At 36.9% G+C, this 18,654-nt stretch overlaps 1 protein-coding gene across 1 annotated transcript in view; it reads left to right on the plus strand.

The window, feature by feature from the left end:
- Positions 1-18,654, plus strand: part of jmy (junction mediating and regulatory protein, p53 cofactor) — a 31,222-nt gene that overhangs the window by 1,474 nt on the left and 11,094 nt on the right. Inside the window, exon 2 of the mRNA XM_062434256.1 lies at positions 11,241-11,414. Coding sequence (XP_062290240.1) covers positions 11,241-11,414 — 174 coding nt within the window. The remainder of the gene's footprint in view (positions 1-11,240; positions 11,415-18,654) is intronic.

The following is an 18,654-nucleotide window of genomic DNA, read 5'->3' on the forward strand; positions in this document are numbered from 1 at the left end:
TGTGATATGCAGTGATATATTGACATTCTTTACCTTTTTCACATGCAAATTATGTCCCCAAAGAAAAAAATCCCTACAATTAAAGATCGATACTTGGTGTCCATGTATCGATACAATATTGTCATGCAAAATATCACGATACTATGCCGTATCGATTTTTCCCCCCACCCCTAATAACTATCCCCTTTCACACTGACTATCATAGGATCCCTTCACATGTGCACTGAAATGTATTTTAAAGTTTATCTGAAGCTAATGTGAAGCTTCAGCTGTCCAAATGAGTCAAATCAAGTAGATATCTTTCAACTTTAGAGCCTTTTTAGTGTAAAAATCCCTCTGTTTGTCTAAGAAAACACTGTCTGAGGTAACACAAAGAGGGAATGTGATGCTATAAAGCTATAAAAAATGTGGCAGATATCGACTTAATATGACTAACTTAGATTCCTGAAGCCCCATAAAAGCTTCAGATCAACTTTTAAATGCACTAAATACCTGTGTGGAGGCCCTCCCATCACTTACACTTTCACTGAAAGCACATTGGAAAGGGATCTTTTAATAGCTGGTATGAACAGCAACCCTTTCACCTTTCACTGCTCATATGGGCACGTGACTATTGTTTTAAGACAGACATGGAAACATTTTGAACCTATCCTTTTAAAATCGTAGCCTTGCATTACAAGGAAAGGCCTTTTTTTCATAAAATGGAACAGGACAACCACAAAATGATGAAATCCCCGAACAGCATGTGGTTTTTTTAGAGCATAATTATGTCCTCATGGTCTGCTTGCTCACTCTGGTCCTCCTCCGCCTCCTCCTCTTCCTTTGTCCCCCACCTGCGACCTACCATCTGTTGCTGCACGTTCAACAGGGCCTGAAATATGATCCGGTCTGGCCAGACACCAAACCCCAGTTGGCTGAGCAGTCAAAAAGGGAGTTGCATAGAAACACACACACACAGCAGAACAATTAAGAGGTGGAGTCACAGAAGTGATGTGTCACCACAGCTGTTCAGATTGTTTCGGCTTTTTTTTTTTAACTTTCCAAAACAGCTGAATACTTTTTATAATTAACTCAACGAGAAAAGGAGACAGGAGAAGCCACTAGAGCTAGAGCCAGAGCCAAAAAGTCTAGATTAAAATGATGAGCCAGATCTTAGTCACCCTGTGAGTTTCAGTTGAGACAAAAAACCCCTGAAGGCAAAGTCTTTGACCTCATCTGTTGTTTTTGCTCAGCTGATTGGCACAGGCCGCAACAGGAAGACGCTATTTAAAGTCTGAAGATCTCACTTGTTTATGTGTGACAGAGCTTAGACTTCATGATTTATAGCAGCTGGATTAAAATCACACAGATCATCACATAGTTGTTTTTTTTGGGGTCTAATCTCCTTGCAAGTACTGACTGACTGACTGACTGACTGACTGACTGACTGACTGTACATTTATCAAACTGAGTGGTGAATAATCTGTTTTAAAATCTGTGCAAACAAGGGGGATAATAACAGAGATCAAAGTAAAGTGCCTGTCAGCATGGTGCTTAAAAATGGGCCTAAAATTATAGACCTTTAATGTGTCACAAGGTGATTACACAAGTAAGAAATGAGAAAAAATGTAATTCTGATGCATGAAATAATTACGTTCCCACCTTAACTCTCTCACAAAAGACAGCAGCTTTACTTCCTCACACCTATGGAAAGTATTCAAAAGAAAGTAAATAATCGGTACTAACAAGGGTGATAATAGCAGGGATCACATTTATGTGTCTGGTGCTGAAAATATGCACAATAATGCACTATAGACCTTTTATAGTCCCAAGATGATTACACAGGTAAGAAATGAGAAAAAAATGTAATTGTGATGCATGAAATTATGACTTTTTCTCTCTCTCTCACAGCAGCTTTACCTCTTCACACCCATAAAAAGTATTCAAATTAAATTTTATTTAGGAGTTTATTTTGGTCATTAAACTCAAATACACAAAACAAGAAGCTCAAAGATGTCATTCTTGGATCTAGAGAGTTGTTTTTACATTCAGACTAAACGATTTGTTGATAAATCATGAAAAAAGCGTACTAACCGATGATGACAGTGATCATTATTTGCAGCCGTCGACAGCAGCAGAGACAAAAAGTGTCTTCATATCTTGTGACACGTAGTTGTTTGTGAAATGTGTTTTTCATATTTTTCCCCCCAACATATTTACATATATCGAGGAACACTAAATTAGAAACACATCGCAGTTTATAATACGACCCAGCTATAAAAACTACGTCCTCAAACGTTACCGTAGAGAGTTTTAATACATTTTGTTTTTTAAACAGCCTTCTGACACAGTGTCGTATTCATTTTAGGACACTTTTACAGTTTCATTGGGCCGCACTAAAAAGATAAACTCTGAACTGGACGTAATATAATAAGTAGAGTCCTGGTCCCATTAATCAGGAGGCCGTGGTTTAGATTTAACAGGAAGAAAAAGAGGACACAAAATGAGAGTTTTACCTTATTTGACCTTTTTTACTAATCTAGAACATACTGTTCATATTCTACACCCTCGCAGTATGTTCACGGTTAGTTTTGACCCGGTCTAAGAATCCCCTAATAAAAAGTGTCCATACCAAATTTCAAACCACAGATCTGTTTAGTAAGCATCAATAGCCGATCTGACTGATCAATACTTGGGTGATTAAACCTTGATTAAATGTTACAGAGAGGACCGAGAGTAGATACCATCAGAGAGTGCTCCTCTGTACTTTCACAGTCCACTTTAATAGTCCCAGCGTGGAACTCCAACCAGAGCAAACATACTATAATACCGTCATCTTAAATCCAAGTACCATATCCATTTCTTCCAATATCGATTAGTCGATTAATGGACAGTAAATTAAGCAACTATTTTGATAATTGAGTTATCATTAAAGTAATATTTTTAATGCAAAAATGCCAAATATTTGCTGCTTTCAGCTTCTCAAATGTGACAATTTTATGCTTTTCTTCATCAAACACATCAGTAAACTCAGTATCTTTGGGTTGTCCCTTTTGTAAATTATAACAGGCATCTTTTAAAGCTGTTTTCAGATATTTAATAGACAAAATAATTAATGGGGGAAAATAATTGATTGGAAATGCAAAAAAACAGACGTCTGATTATGTCAATTTGGGGTTTTGGGAACTTGTGATGAACTTATGATAAATTTGTGATGGATTAACTGAGGAAAAAATGATCTGATTTAATAAATAATGAAAACTAGTGTTGGTTACAGGCTTAATGTGCACTAAACTACTGTGTTTGTCAGTTTATGTTTAATCAGTTTTCATTATAACTACATGATCATTACACGAAAACAACTTTAAAGAGCTCAGTGAAGTCGTTCATGTGTATTTATTTACCTGCAGTATCACAGGTTTGTCATTATTGATAGTGAAAATCATAATACCTCCTCCCTGTGTTACTAGTGATGGTTGGGGTTTTATTTGGGACCCCTGATGGGGTTGATAGGTGTGTACAGAGCAGCTGGATACTGAAAAATCACTGCTGAGCTCTTATCATCACAAACTCCACTGCCCCAAATCTCAAGGCTGTTTGTGATGACGATGACTCAGCAGAAAATATCCCAAAAGCATCGACTCGTGGTAAAAGCACCAGAAATGCAGGACATCCGTCTGTCAAACATTGACCGGGCACTCTGCAGTTTTTTTTCCCCTTATCTACGGCCTTTTTGTTCAAATTGAGCCAACAGATTGCCTGCAGTAAACCTGATACGTTGTAGGGAAATAAATATGCTTCACTGAGCTCTTTTAAGTTGTTCTCTGGTAATGATCGTTGACTCATTAACTGAGCTGAACATAAACCTGACATACACAGTTTTCTAGTTCACATTAAGGCTGCAGCTAACAATAGTTTTCATTACCTATTAATCAGATGATTATTTCCTCAGTTAATCCATCACAAACTTATCATAAGTTCATCACAAGTTGCCAAATCTTAAGCTGATGTACTTAGATGTCTGTTTTTTTGCAAATCAGCAGTTTAAAGACAAATAAAAGCAGCATTTGTTGCTTAAGAAAATGACTTGACGGCATGTTGGCAGCCTAGAAAGTGGCCTAGTGGTAAAATATCCTGCTAATTAAAGAATAAACCCCACTCAGTATGAAAAACAATCAGACAGCAGGATAGTTGATGGAAACGAGAATGGAAAAAAGCATGAGAAATACAGCAGAATTAAACGAGACTGACGAAGAATCACGTGACGCACATTCCCCATGCTGACGGGAAAGATGGCGGAAAGCAGAAACGTAATAAAAGAGCGAAGGTAAACATGGAGAGGAATTTACAAGATATTCAAGATTTCGGAAAAGAGAACAACTGTCAGTTGGAAGATTGAAAGGACAAGCTCAACCAGACAAACCAGAGAATCGAGGAAGCAGAGGACCGCACTGACGCTGTGGAAACCCGACTGTAAACAATCCAGCTAGTGATGAAAAACATACTAAAAGTTCAAAGCCAGCATGAGGAGAAGCTAGTAGACCAGGAAGGAAGAGCAACAAGAGAGAATATCAGAATATACAGTGTGCCAGAAAACGAAGAAGGGAGCTCGATGACAGCTTCTGTGGAGAAACTTCTCAGAGACAAACTAAATATCTCACCCGACCTCTGAACTCTGACCTCTCTGGGTTAGGGTTAGGTAAGGAGTCAAATCTGGCCCACTGGATAACTTTGCAAAATATGAAAATTGCAGAAAAGTAAATCCAATATTTCTTCAGCTTTTACACCCTGATCCGAATAACTATGAATACAAATGATCATATTTAAACCATTCGTATATTAAACAAACAAAAGGTGCCACTTTATAGTAAAGTTATGATCTATTATGTTATATATTATTTGTAGGTTAATATGCAATAGTTTTACTGGTTGGACCCACTTGAGATCAAATTGGGCTGTATGTGGCCCTTAAACTAAAATGAGTTTGACATCCCTGCTTTAAAGAAAGTTGTTTAAAAAAAACAAAAAACTATATGTACTTAAATTTGGAAGATATCCACTTGATTTGACCAATTGGGGTGGCTGAAGTCTCATATTAGCTTCAGATAAACTTTCAAAATACATTTTTAACACAAAATGAGGACTGTGGATTTAGTCTCCCATCACTTACATTGAAAGCACATTATCAAAGGATCTTATAATGGTCAGTATGAAGAGGAAGAAACCTCCTTCAATGCTCATTGGGGCTCCTGATGTTTGTTTTTAAGTAAATTCAATTAAAGCAGGGTTGATATTACACATCGAACATGCTTTAAGACTATAAGACTGCAAAGTTTTCTAGTGCACATTAAGCCTTCAACTTTTCATTATCTATTAATCAACTGGTTATTTCCTCAAGTAATGTAATCACAAATTACATCTTAAGTTCTCAGATCTCAAGTCACCAAAAAACACAGAAAACCAGAGTTTGTTGATAAAGAAAGGAGCTAAAAGATGAAGCAATTTTCAGAATAGTTTTCGGTCATTTTTCATTTATTATTTCAGCTTTTATCCACATACACACACACATATATATATATATATATTTGAGAGTAGTTTCCTCTCTCTGTGTTAAGTCCTCTCCGTACATTGTAGAGATCACACACCATAATACAGCTCACTCTCTTCTCACATAGTCAAAAAGCAGAGATGGACGGATTTGTTTCAGGATTAAAAAATAACAGAGGAAGACATCTGTGGCAGTTAATGAGGTTTAAAGCATCATCTGTGTGTAATATCTGTCCTTTTTAGTAACAAGTATCACATTATAAATACACATTAACTACATTTTTCTATTCTTACTAAACACTAGGAAGTTAGAGCAGCTTTTCACTTTAAATATATGTGTATTATTGTTTCCTTGGTACAAAGACGCTCTTTCCCTGATTGGGAAACATTCAGGATGGAGGTCAGTGGTTTTAATCACGAGTCTGAGGCTGCAATGATGAGAAAATTAAACCAACAACTACGGTAATAAGTGACTTTAAAAAAGCCAAACATTTGCCGGTTCCAGTTTCTCAGATTTGGAGATTTTCTGCGTCATATATGATGAAATATTTTTGGTTTTTAACTGTTTGTCATATTTAAAAAGCAATTTAAGCATGTCGCTTTGTGCTCTGGGAAGCTGCGAGCGAAGTTTTTCTTTTACTACTTTTGATGTTTCTTAGACTAAACAGTTAATCAAGAAAATAAACAGCAGAGTAATGAGTGAAAATAATCTTTAGTTGCAGCTTTAAACTCGCCAGCAGTGTACGATGGGATAGTTTTTCAGTAAAACTGCAACACTGAGAGAAAAAGTCACTTCCTGGATGTCCTGCTCTGTTTGTGGCTGTGTTCAAACACAACATACGTTTCCACTGTATGTTCTGTGACACAGTTTGTGTTTGTCATTGATGTGAGTTCAAATTAGCCTCACATACAGCTGTGGGGTAATAACCACAACAAAAACAACAACAATAACAATAATATAACAATAACTTTTATTTGTATAGCAATTTTCATAGAGGAAATGCCGCTCAAAGTGCTTAACAACTAAATAAATTACATATACCAAGTGCTTCACATTAAAAGGGCCTAAATGGATCATAAAACAATGTTAAAAAAGGGGGGAAAACATTCACTTAAGATAAGATAGAAAATAATAATAATGAATAAATAATCATTTTAAAATAGTAAAGTAAGTGTGACTATAAACAATCATTTTCACTACTATTAATATTTACACAACACATGTACATATCGCCAACTAATCATCAGTTTGTTGTATCTTTGAGCTGAAAGCAGTAATATTGTGTCCGCTGGCTACAGGTAACACTACTCCTCTTGTGCGTCCTTACATGTGATTTATTATCACACGACAAATCAGAGAAATATTCCTTTTACACGTCTGTTTATTGCTTGGAATGTTTCAGACATTATAAATTAATAGTTTTTTAAAAATGACCCTAAATGGATACTTGCAGCCAGTTTTAGTCCTGTTGGTTCACAGGTGATTGGCAGCGCTACAGAAAAACGTTGTCATGTTTGAGCTATTTATGGGAACAATTACTGCTTTTCCCGTTTAGCCTCATTTAGCATGTTTTACGGCTCTTGAGCAGCGTTCATTGTTAAATTAGCTTTTAAACAGAGAACGTCCGCTCAGATCACACTCAAGGCGTGTTCGTACTGTGAGATACTTCAGCGAGAAAAACCCCTCCTCCAGCTACACACAGAGCTGCATATTTAGCACTGACAAACTGGAAGAGTCGGTCCTGATTGAAGGGCTGGAGCAGCTTTACTATACAGCTCATATCATCAGGAATGGCCTGTAATTATGCGCCTTATTGGAGCGCTTTTTTGTAGACTTGGCAGCTAAATTTAGCACATGGACATCTTTATGTTAGGTTAGAAAAGGGAGAAATGTGAATGTAAGTCATCCTTGTAATTATGACATTTTTTATTATGTTTTTTTTTTTGTGTATTGAGCAGAACACTTTAAAGAATTCAAACACCACATTTGCAGCTTTTCCTTAAAATGTAGCACTAATAAAAGTGATTGTAAACCTGATACAAAAAAACAAATTATACATGTGTCAAACTATGTAGAGGTGGTTAAAAGGAGGCATAGTGATGGCTTAAGATGGCTTAAGAACATCAACAACACTCGCACTCTGTTTGCTATGGTTGATAAGCTTACAAACCCATCTAGACAGATAGCTCCAGAACTCCTTTCCAGAGAAAAATGCAATGAATTTGCTTGCTTTTTCAGTGAAAAAATCCGGTCCATAAGGTTAAATATCAACACAAATCAACAAAACAATAAAATGATGCAATCCCTAAGACCTCCCAGGAATAACTCAACTGCAATGTCAGAATTTAATACAGTTGACCAAAAAACCATAGAGGAAACAGTTCAGCTTCTAAAACCAACAACATGCTGTCTTGACACAATGCCATCAGACTTTTTTAAAACTATTGTGAACTCTGTCCAAACAGATTTGCGACAAATCATAAATAGCTCACTTCAATCAGGCACGTTTCCTAAACCCCTAAAAGTAACTCTATGTTTATGCACTATGTTTTTTTTTTTATTTCCAATTTTTTCCGTTAAATGTTTGTTTTATGTAAAGCACATTGAGTTGCCACTGTGTATGAAATGCGCTATATAAATAAAACTGCCTTGCCTTGCCTTGCCTTAAAGAGCTTCAACAGGCTGGAACAGTGTTTATTTCGGAAACATTCATTTTGATGGCAGAATTTTGATATCATTATATCAGTGGTAAAAAATTATCTTCAAATGACAATATCGTTTATCGCGATTATTTCTGAGACGATACATCGTCAACAAAAGTAGTTATCGTGACAGGCCTAGTGAGAATTTGATCTTATATTATAGTAAATGGAATAATTTGGGATTTTGGACTTTATGTCAGACAAAACAGAACATCTGAAGATGTCACCTTGTGCTCTAAGGTATTGTGATTAGAAATTGTTCAGTTTTCTGATGTTTTATAGACTAAACAATTAACTTATTAATTGATAATGAAAGTAATTATTAGCTGCAGCTCTAGTCGATAAATTATCATTTTTAAACCATTGCCTTACACTGACCCTGTAAACACTCAGCAACACAGCAAGCTGGATAACATAAGATTAGATCAACTTTATTGTCCCAGTGGTAAAATTGCCTTGGACTTCACAAAAAAACACGGTAAGAACTACAATAAAAAACATGTTACTTCGTCATTTAATTGCACATACTGATAGTATAAAATTATCATCATAAAAATAATGAGTACAACAAATGGCTGCAACTAAACATCATTTAATGATCATTTTGTAATTATTTAATCTATAGAATTATAAAAAATTAAGAAAAATACTTATCACAGTTTTACTAAAGCTCAAAATTGAGTTCTTTAAATGTATTACCTTCTGCAGTCCTAAAACCCGTAAAAAGACCCTCAGTTTACTATCATCAGGACTCAAAGTAGAAAAAAGCTGACTGTGAGAAATCTCATACTGAGGAATGTTTGGCTTTTTTTTTTTTTTTTTCTTGCGATTTATCGACTAATCATTTGTGGCTCTTAATTAAGATTTAATCCTGCGGCTGCCTTTTGAAGTGCAGGCTCAGCAGCTCCTCACACACACACACAGGCCAAGCAGTCACGGGACGGGCTGTCTGGCCTCCTAAACGTCACAGACTCATCATCCATAAATGAATTTGACTACAGAAATATAAACTACAGCAAATAAATTATACAAAAATAAAAAAGAAGAGTTCTGCGTTCAAAATGAAGTAGAAAAAGGTCAAATTTGGTGATTTTTTTTTTCATAAATATAAGTTAATTTGACAGGTCTTGGATTTATAAGTCTAAATAGCTTGTGCCCAGGAAGGAGTCGGATCATTTAGCCCGGGGGGGGGGGTTTCTGGGCAGGGAGTCGGTGTGTACGGTTGGTCCAGTGGTTACCACGGAGACACCGACCCAAGGTAAACAGTGGGTGCAGTGTTCGAACTGAATCGTGCAGTGTCTTATCCCCCCTTGCCCCAAAAAAAAAAAAAAAAAAAAAAAAGTGGAGAGGTCTTTGGAAAACCAGCCCGGAGTTAATATAGGAGTCTCTATTCATATCTATAGCTCAAGAGAGAGACGAGAGAAGAGCACTTTATTCACCACTTTGGACGAAGACTGGGGCGGTGGCACATTTCAATATTACGAGGCAGAAGTAGAAGTAGAAGTATTGTCCCGTTATGAATCGGGAGCTGCCGGGAGATGAATTGTGTTTGTGTGTACAATAGCTGTTTTCATAGCGTTTATCTCAGGAACAATGCACCGTCTGTGGATGGATGGACTTACGGTATGAATCAGCAACAATCGGGGCCAATTTATTCTTATTATACTACAGTCAAACAATGTGTTTTATGGCGTCTTTGTTGACCTTGTCACATCCGCGTACCGACACTCATACGTACATCCAGAGTCCTTCTCACACTCTTTACTGTTCCTCTTTAATTAGACTTTTTTTCCCCCTTTAGTATTGAAAGAGCTTTTGTTTTGGACTTCATGTAGTCATAAATTAGTCAGTACATGAAATGGGTTGTGCACTAGACAATATTTTGTGGTAATACATATTAAAAGTGTCAGTTTGTTTATTGAATTTAGTCCCAGGTGGAAGCATTAAAAGGAAAAGTCTCTGTGACACTCTTTATTTTTATTATCTTAAAAACCAAAACTAATTAAATGGATCTAACAAGTATTGCCTGTGAATATAAAGTCAGATACTTTAATTCTTCTGTGCCATTGAGCTCCATTGTTCTCCAAAAACTATTAAAAACACATCATTGAGCCTCACTGTTGTAGTTTATTTTAAGTTAATCCCACATAAACGAGTCCTGCTGCTGTTAAAACTCACTAGTGCATCAATTCCCATCAAATACACCATTTTACTCCAAGGCTGCAACTAACGATTGTTTTCATTATTGATTAATCTCACGATTATTGTCTTATATTAATCAATGAATTGTTTGGTCAATAAAACATCAGAAAACATTGAAACATTTCTATCACAATAACCTGGAGCACAAAGATGCACCTTTAAAAGTCTATAAAATGTCAGATAATGGTTTAAAACGTCTTGTTTTGTCTGACCTACAGTACAAACCCCCAAAATATTGAATGTACAATTATATAAAAACACAAAACAGCAGCAAATCCTCGTATTTGAAAAGCTGAAACCAGCAAACGTTTTACATTTTTGCATGAAAGGAACAACAACTGTTAAGACTTGTAGGCCTTAGTATGCTATAATCTCCCTCTCCTACTAAAACACATCATTAGAAACGCATGAAATATTTTCATTATTGAAAAATCCTCAACGTTTAATACACATTTTGACATTCGGAGGCCGCCAATACATACATGCGCAATGAAGTCTGGGTCAAACTAGAAACACTAGAAAAATATTTAGCCTCTATTAAAAATGAATATGTGTTTATTACTCGTTAAAGATTTACATCTCCAGTAGGAACCAGTGTTTTGGGCCAAGAGCCACAGACATGTTGGGGGAGTCGGAGAGTACTGAAACAGACTAATACCTCGTTGGTTTTAGTCTTTTAATGGGATTTGTTACAATAAGAAAAATACAGAATAACACCAGACTTGTTTTTCAGTGTTGACGCAGAGTATATTTCACCTCTGGGATTCAACTCCATCTTTCTCTCTTTCTCTCTGTCTGTTTTGTCTCAGGTTTTGGACAAACACAAAGCGATGGACAGCATGGTGGAGCTGCTGCAGGTTTACCCCGAGGAGGACGACGCGTACGCTGAGCTGCTGGAGGCCATAACTCAGCTCTACCACTACCTGCTGCAGCCTTTCAGGGACATGAGGGAACTGGCAATGCTACGCAGACAGCAGATTAAGGTAACACACACAGACACAGACACACACAGACACACACAGACACAGACATACACACACACAGATACAAATACCATCTGTTTTAAGGCTTGATTTAAGCAGGGTTTAGACCTCACTGTAGCCAGCTAACTGCTCTGTCCTGAAACACACTTTGACCGCCTCTGTAGTTACCTCATCAGTTACCAGCACTGTTTTCGTGGTTTTGGCGGTTTTGAAAGCCAGTGTTAGTGTTCGGATACAAGCCATGAATCACTGCATGGTAATGCCGTCCACTGATCCTTCCCCTCCATCCCTCCGCCCTCCTCCTCCTCCTCCTCCTAAGCCCACTGTAATGACATTAGCATTAGCTGCCGAGGCTACGTGTGGAGATGATGATGATGGTGGTGTAGTAGCCGGTCTATGCTGCCCTGTAGCTTTGCATCTAGGGGCTGTAGAGGACAGAGGATCAGCCAGAGAGGCTTTTTTTTCTCCCCCACGGTCCAGAGCAGCTTAAAAACCAGTGTAAGTATTATTACAGCAGCCACTAAACCACTCAGTAATTCTGCAGCCTCAGCACACTCTTCTGTTTTCCACACTTTTTCTTCTTCCACTCCATCTTAGTTGTTTTCCTTCATTAGAGGCTTGAAAAGGGAAGTAAATCCGTGGACTAATCTGTGCTGTCTCTCTTCATGGTCCAGTGCTGACAGTGAGCCAGTAGGTCAGAGCTCTACATGCTTCCTTTTTAAAGAGTTGATTCAATTATGAAATGTAGCAGTAGAGTGGATTATAAAACATATTTTTGCAAACTACAAACATGAAATTGCAGATTGCAGCATCAAAATTAGAGTGGAAATGAATAAAGTTTATAAATATGACCACTTAACCCAGACTTGATGAAGGATATCAGCTTCTGTCCTCGTTGAAGTGCAGATTTAATGTTTGTTTTTCTTTTGCCTTAGGTGTTTATAAAGTTTGCTCAGATTACATCACATGGAAATTGCTGACAGTTGATTCAATTTACAGCCAGAGAAAAGATTTGCATCCACTAGGAAAGAAGCAGTATTTCGGAAATTCATAAACATCATCATATTTATATTTTTTAGGATATTTAAGAAGTATTGCACAACTACAATTTCTGCATCTTTAAAACACTATCTGTTTTTTTGCACAAATCAGACACCAAACAACCCATAATGAAAAAATTAAAACCCATAATGAAAAAAGTGGATTGTGTTGGTGGGATTAAAAAAACAAAACAACAACTCATAAGAGATTATGAAGACATCTCACCCCCTCAAAAAACAGTAACATATATATATACGAAATATTTTACATTTCAGAAGAAGAAAACAAAAAATACGTATAGACACTTATGTTATTACTTAAATTTTGCACAAATTATATATATTATATAATGAAAAAGAATTCAATTAAAATGGTAACTAAAATATATATAGGCAGAAATGAAAGCAAACTGTAGACAAACAATAAATTAATTACATTCAATGTTCGAAAAACGTGTGTGAAGTGAGGAACTTTTCTAGTCCTACCCACGTTTTTTTTATGTATTTTTTTTTTAACTCTAACAGCCAAAACAACACAAGAGAATAACGATGACTGGAATAAAGAAACTAAAAAAAGATGTGTGCACTGTAACTAACTAATAAGAGAGAGCATACAGGTGTGTCCATTCCACATACTGTAACTTCACCAGTTGCCAGCTCTCGCCTCAGGTCTGACTCTGAGGTGGAGTCGTCTAATCCAGCTGGTCAGAAAGAGAGAGAAAGAAGGAAAAAAAAGAAAGTGTGCCAGCGGCTGAGAGAGGAGAGGCAAAAATAACAACCTTATCCAGCAGTAAGAAATAGCAACGAGCACAAGTCGGCCAAAACCTGCATCTTGTTATCCTGATTGTTAGGAGGAGTCTTATCACGCCTGAGTCTGACTGAACTGTGCAGCCTCTTAAACAGTGTGTGTGTGTGTGTGTGTGTGTAATATAATACACATAATATATATGTAATATGTTCGGTATTATTTAACTCTTCACATGATGTATCTTTCTTTTCTTTCTGTCTCATTAGACTCTCTTACTCATTGTTGTGTTGTGAGTACTTTCCCTTCCTCTGAACTACATTTCTCTCACACAGCATGCTCATCCAGCACCGTCACTAACCAGACACAACACAATAAGACAGTGTCTATGGGTGTGTTTATGGGAGTGTGTGTTATAGTTGGTATTTGGGTCCTTGGGCGGAGGCTGATTTAAGTCAAGAAATTCCTCTGAATCACCAAAAAATGTATGTAGCGCCTGTCTGGAGATATTTATTCATCTCTGTCAACAAATCCCATAAAAACAGGAGTGAATTCATCCTCCTTACACATTATTATAAGCCTGTATTTTATATTTCCTCTTTTTTAACAGCTTCATTGTTGTCCTTAAACTAATTAAAATGCATCGGTGAGCCACACCATTGTACTGTATGACATGCTCATTCATTAAAATGAATGCACACACTGTAGTTTATTTTTATTCGACCTCACATACAAAATTCCTGCTGCCGGAAATACTCACTTAGAGCTCCAAATATGGAATAATCCGCATCCCCCACAAATGCTCTTTACTCCCGTTAGAGTAATATTTGCTGAAAATGACATAGCCCAGCTGTTTTAGGACATTATTTAGCCAGTTTCTTTTGACATAAAGTGTCTATTTATGACCTGTTTTTAGATATTTACCATAAAAAAATGAACAGGATCAGGATTGAGAGCGACAGACGGGCTGGAGAAGTTAGAAAAGCCCCAAGAGATGGATTTAAATATTGTTATTTTTTAAATCTTTTCATGGGTTTAATAGACAATAAGGAAAATATAGGATTTTATTTAACTTTTTGGGGCTTTTTTGCCTTTATTAGACAGTTGATGGCAGAGAGGCTGACAGGAAATAAGGGGAGAGAGAAAGGGGTATGACATGATGCAACACAGGTCCCTTGCTGGACTCAAACCAGGGACGTTATGTGTATGTGGTATGTGCTGTAAACACTCGGCTACGAGGGCGCTCTGAAAATAGAGACGGTTTAACAATTCTGCTGATATTGATAAAATACACAAAAGATGTAGAAAGATTTATCCTTGATAATTTGTGGAAAATCCCAGAGATCTTTAAATGTTTGATGCTACCTTCCTTTAATGTGAAAAGGTGGTTTAACCTGACGTCAATTGTGGTGTTAAAAAGATGACTCATTAAAAGAAGAAACGCTCTGATGGTTCAAGTGAGGTCAGGTGTACTACCCCTCCTCCCTCCAAACCAATCTGCTGGTTCTTCATCATTTCGGAGCTTCCTGAGAATCTGAACTCTGCGTGATGCCAGAGTTTTTCCAGCTCTGCCACCTGCTCCCCTCGGGGCGATCCAACGGCCAAAAACAAAGCTGTATGCAAATGAATCCTTGATGCCGACACAGGCGGTTGGTTTCTCCCAAACTGATGAGTCAGGGATCATGGAGATTCTCTCTGTGTGTTGTGAGGAAAAGGGAAAGAGAGCCACTCAGGGAATTAGGACACAGGGATACTGAAATTTACATACAATATTTGCATCCTATCCTACCTGATGTTTGACGTTGCAAAGGTGAGGTGAAGAAGAAGATGAGAGCAGCCAGGTATCAGTGTCTTGATAGAATTACAGCCAGTTCTGACTTCATCTGCAAGTGTGAACATGACACGTGTGAGTTGTTGAAGATCCACCACAGAGCCCAAAGCTACAGGAGAAACTGTTATAATAAACCTTATTTATAGAGAACATTTCTACAAAGTGCTTCACATGGCAACAAAATGTGCAGATAATAAAATTACGTTTTAAAAGAGAATAAATTGAAAAAATTTGATTAAAAAAACTATTTGTAGGAAAAAAGCAAGAATAGACCAACCACATTTAAAAAGGAGATAAAAGCAAGTCATGGTAAATTAAAACTCAAATAAAATCAGGAGAGCCTCTCCGATGTTTGTTTGTTTAATTATGTTTTAAGAAGTGACTTTAAAGAGATTGCTGATTCAGCTGACCTGATTTCCCTTAGTTATAAACTAAAGATCTGACTTGTTCAGTCCTGTTACCGATACCAAGCTGAAAGAGACTGGGATCATTATTTTATGTGTGAGGCAAAAACAGGCTGGACTTAAGCATTGCTCTCCTAACTTTGTAAAACAGGATGTAACAAATAAATACATGGATATATTTATAAAATAAAGGTATCCAATATCAGATCCAACTATTTGAGTCAGTATTGGATCAATATCTGACATCAGTATCAGCCTAGGCACCAAAACCATTAGGCAAAATAGGCAGATGCCCCTTTACTTTGAGAATGGGGGGAGGGGATGACACAAAATTGTACTTTTGCCCGTCTACCTTTCACCCCATACCGTAAGACCATTTCACTTAAGGTTGAAAACTAACTTTTACCACCATTCAATGCTGCTTTGAAAAGTCTTCAGATGTCTTAAATAGTATTTTTTTAAATATCAGTGCTTAAATTTTCATTCTTAAATGTGAATTCATGAGGTTTTAATTTCAATATTTATATTTTATCTGATTTATTTATTCATTTCTGCTCCAGCACTACTATTCAGTAGCCCATACAACCCAGATAAAATGTTATCCCCTCACATTTACACAAGGCAGCCATGAGTATCAGTGCATCTCTATAGAAACATATCTGATGGTTTTTGGGGTTCAGACTTAATATAATTAATCTTCTGAGACAGAAGCTTTACTGAATCAGTGAATGAAGGAGCAGATGGACAGATGAATGAACGCTCACCTGAATGAATCAACAAACAACAATGGGTGTCGGGTGTTTAGTGAATGTTGCATTGTGGGATTGGTCCTATTGCATGTCTGGGGCGGCGCACTGCGTGGTGTCCTGTTGCCCGGAAGGTCAGAGGTCAGCCATGAATTAGAAATGCGGCTTTTCTGCAAGCTGTCTGAGATTGTACCGGTTACTGTTTCACATTGACTGCGTTATTACATGGCCGCGGTTGCCATGGTGATCCTTTCAACACCTGCCGCGCTTAATGCCAGCTGTTAAGCAAATTTTACACAAATTTTGAAATATGATATAATATGCAAATGAGGTACGATTCCATGACGTGGATGCATTGACGTAAATAGTATTTTATTAATAGGACATAACTCACAGGAAGTACTTATTTATTTTCTTTTTCAAGTATAGTTACAAAAACAAAAGGCCGCAGCACAACAATATTAATACCAAAATTAGAAATTCAGCTGCACGGAAAAATAAAATATGATTATTATAAGTATAATAATGTGGGGATCACTACACTTGCTTTACAACTTGTGTCCATTTCCTTTCATGTCCATCCTTTCCATTGTATGCAGTCCATTTTTCCAGAGTCTCTGCTTTAATTCTTAGACAGAGATAATGACACACTTTTACAACAAGAATTTCCTGTTTTTACCTTTTAAGACTTCATTTTTAGTGCTGTTTTTTGTCATCTGTGATGTATAAAACATCAGATTTCTACAATTAGAAATAAACTGTGTTGTATTAGTTCAGTTATTAAACCCTAGCACAGCACGGAGCGTCTCTCCGGATTTGCTGAAGCTGAAGAGAATCTGGTTCAAAAGTAGTTCAGCCGACTTCACTAACATTCAACACTGTAGCTGAGAGCATCAGGGTCACTCTGCCCTGCATCGCGCTGTCCTCTGTTTCCATCACAGTTTGTTTTTTAGGTCATTTAGAGACAAAACTCTGTAAAAGTTTAAAGTCTTCAGCGGCCGATGGTGACTCAGCTTTAAAAAAAGGTATTGACTCAGCTGACAAAATGCAAGTTGACTCAGGAGTTTCTCAATTTGAATATCGAGTAATTTATTAAACAAATACTTCAATCTGTCAACCGAGACATCTGTGGAAAGACAAGCCTGGATTCAGTGAGTATTTTAAAGTATAATGTACATTTAAAGCAGGTAAACCCATTCAGGACATGTGAGAACCAGGAATAGAAGGAGGATGAAGTCTGGTTTCATGAGTGAAAAATGTTTATCATGAATGATCCACAGCTGATAATAACTCATATACCTATTTATAAATATGAATTCAACAGTGTTTTTTAAATCTTAAATGATTCTGGCTGCTGTTTTTCTACATTTCTACAGTTTGTCTGTTGATAGAGCGCCAAGCAGTGTTTTATACTGAAGATGCAACTCTTTAAATATGTGTCACAAATCTACAGTTTATTTCTTAAAAGTCTCTGTAATTTCCTAAAACAGCTGGTCACTGTAGTGTGTAGCAGTCGTTGATTAAAAAGAAGTAAATAGTCTATTTGTAGAAGACTAGTTTCAGAGTTGGATTAATGCACATCTGCTGCTCCAGAGTTTATTTCTGGCAGCAGGAAGAAGAGATATCAGACTTAAGTACTGATTAGTAGGAAGTCATTGTTTGTTTTTGTCCTTTTATCAGACCAAATAGAGAGGGAGAGAGGGAATATCTGCCAACGAAAGCTGGTAATTAGTGAATTAATTGATTAGTCAATTGTCAGAAAAATAATCTGCAACAGACAAATGATAATTGAATAATCATTTTAGTCATTGATGCAAAAGTGTCTTGTTTTTATCTTCTCAGATGTAATAATTTGCTGCTTTTCTGTGTCAAACGTGATGATTAACTGAACTTTTACCATTTCCTGTGTTTTTATTAACCATATTTGGCAGATTAGTCAATAAAATAATCAGTAGTTGCAGCCTTAAGCCTAACCTTTAAATCATGCGGGTTGTTGTGAAACTCAGCAGTTAAATCTCCATCCCTCCACAGCAGTCTGATAAAGACTGTGTCACTCACAGAAAGGCCTTTTACATGCTATTTTAACCAAATGAGATAAGGGGCCACCGTGACAGCGTTGATGCTGTAATCCCGGTACTTTAACTGCGGGAACCGGCGTCACTTCTATTTTCAGGAAGTCTGTCACGTCTGCTTTTTGTCACCCGACAGCTATTCTGCCAGAGGTGTAAAATACACAAGTCACACAGTCAGATACCTCCTTCCTCCCGACGCCTTGAGAAGAGGAGTATAAAAAAAAAAAACACAAGCTAGTGGCTGAGTTGAAAAAGGTGTAAAACTGCTACTTTAGATTTTTTAGGTTTTTAAAGACACTCAAACCTTAATAAAATACTCTCATCATTATTTATCTTCAGTGATACTCTGAGTTCACTCTGTCTCTTACTGTACGATAAAGAATGAATTGTGCTCACATGTCT

Source organism: Scomber scombrus, chromosome 15, assembly GCF_963691925.1.
Source record: "Scomber scombrus chromosome 15, fScoSco1.1, whole genome shotgun sequence".
Lineage (NCBI taxonomy): Eukaryota > Metazoa > Chordata > Actinopteri > Scombriformes > Scombridae > Scomber > Scomber scombrus.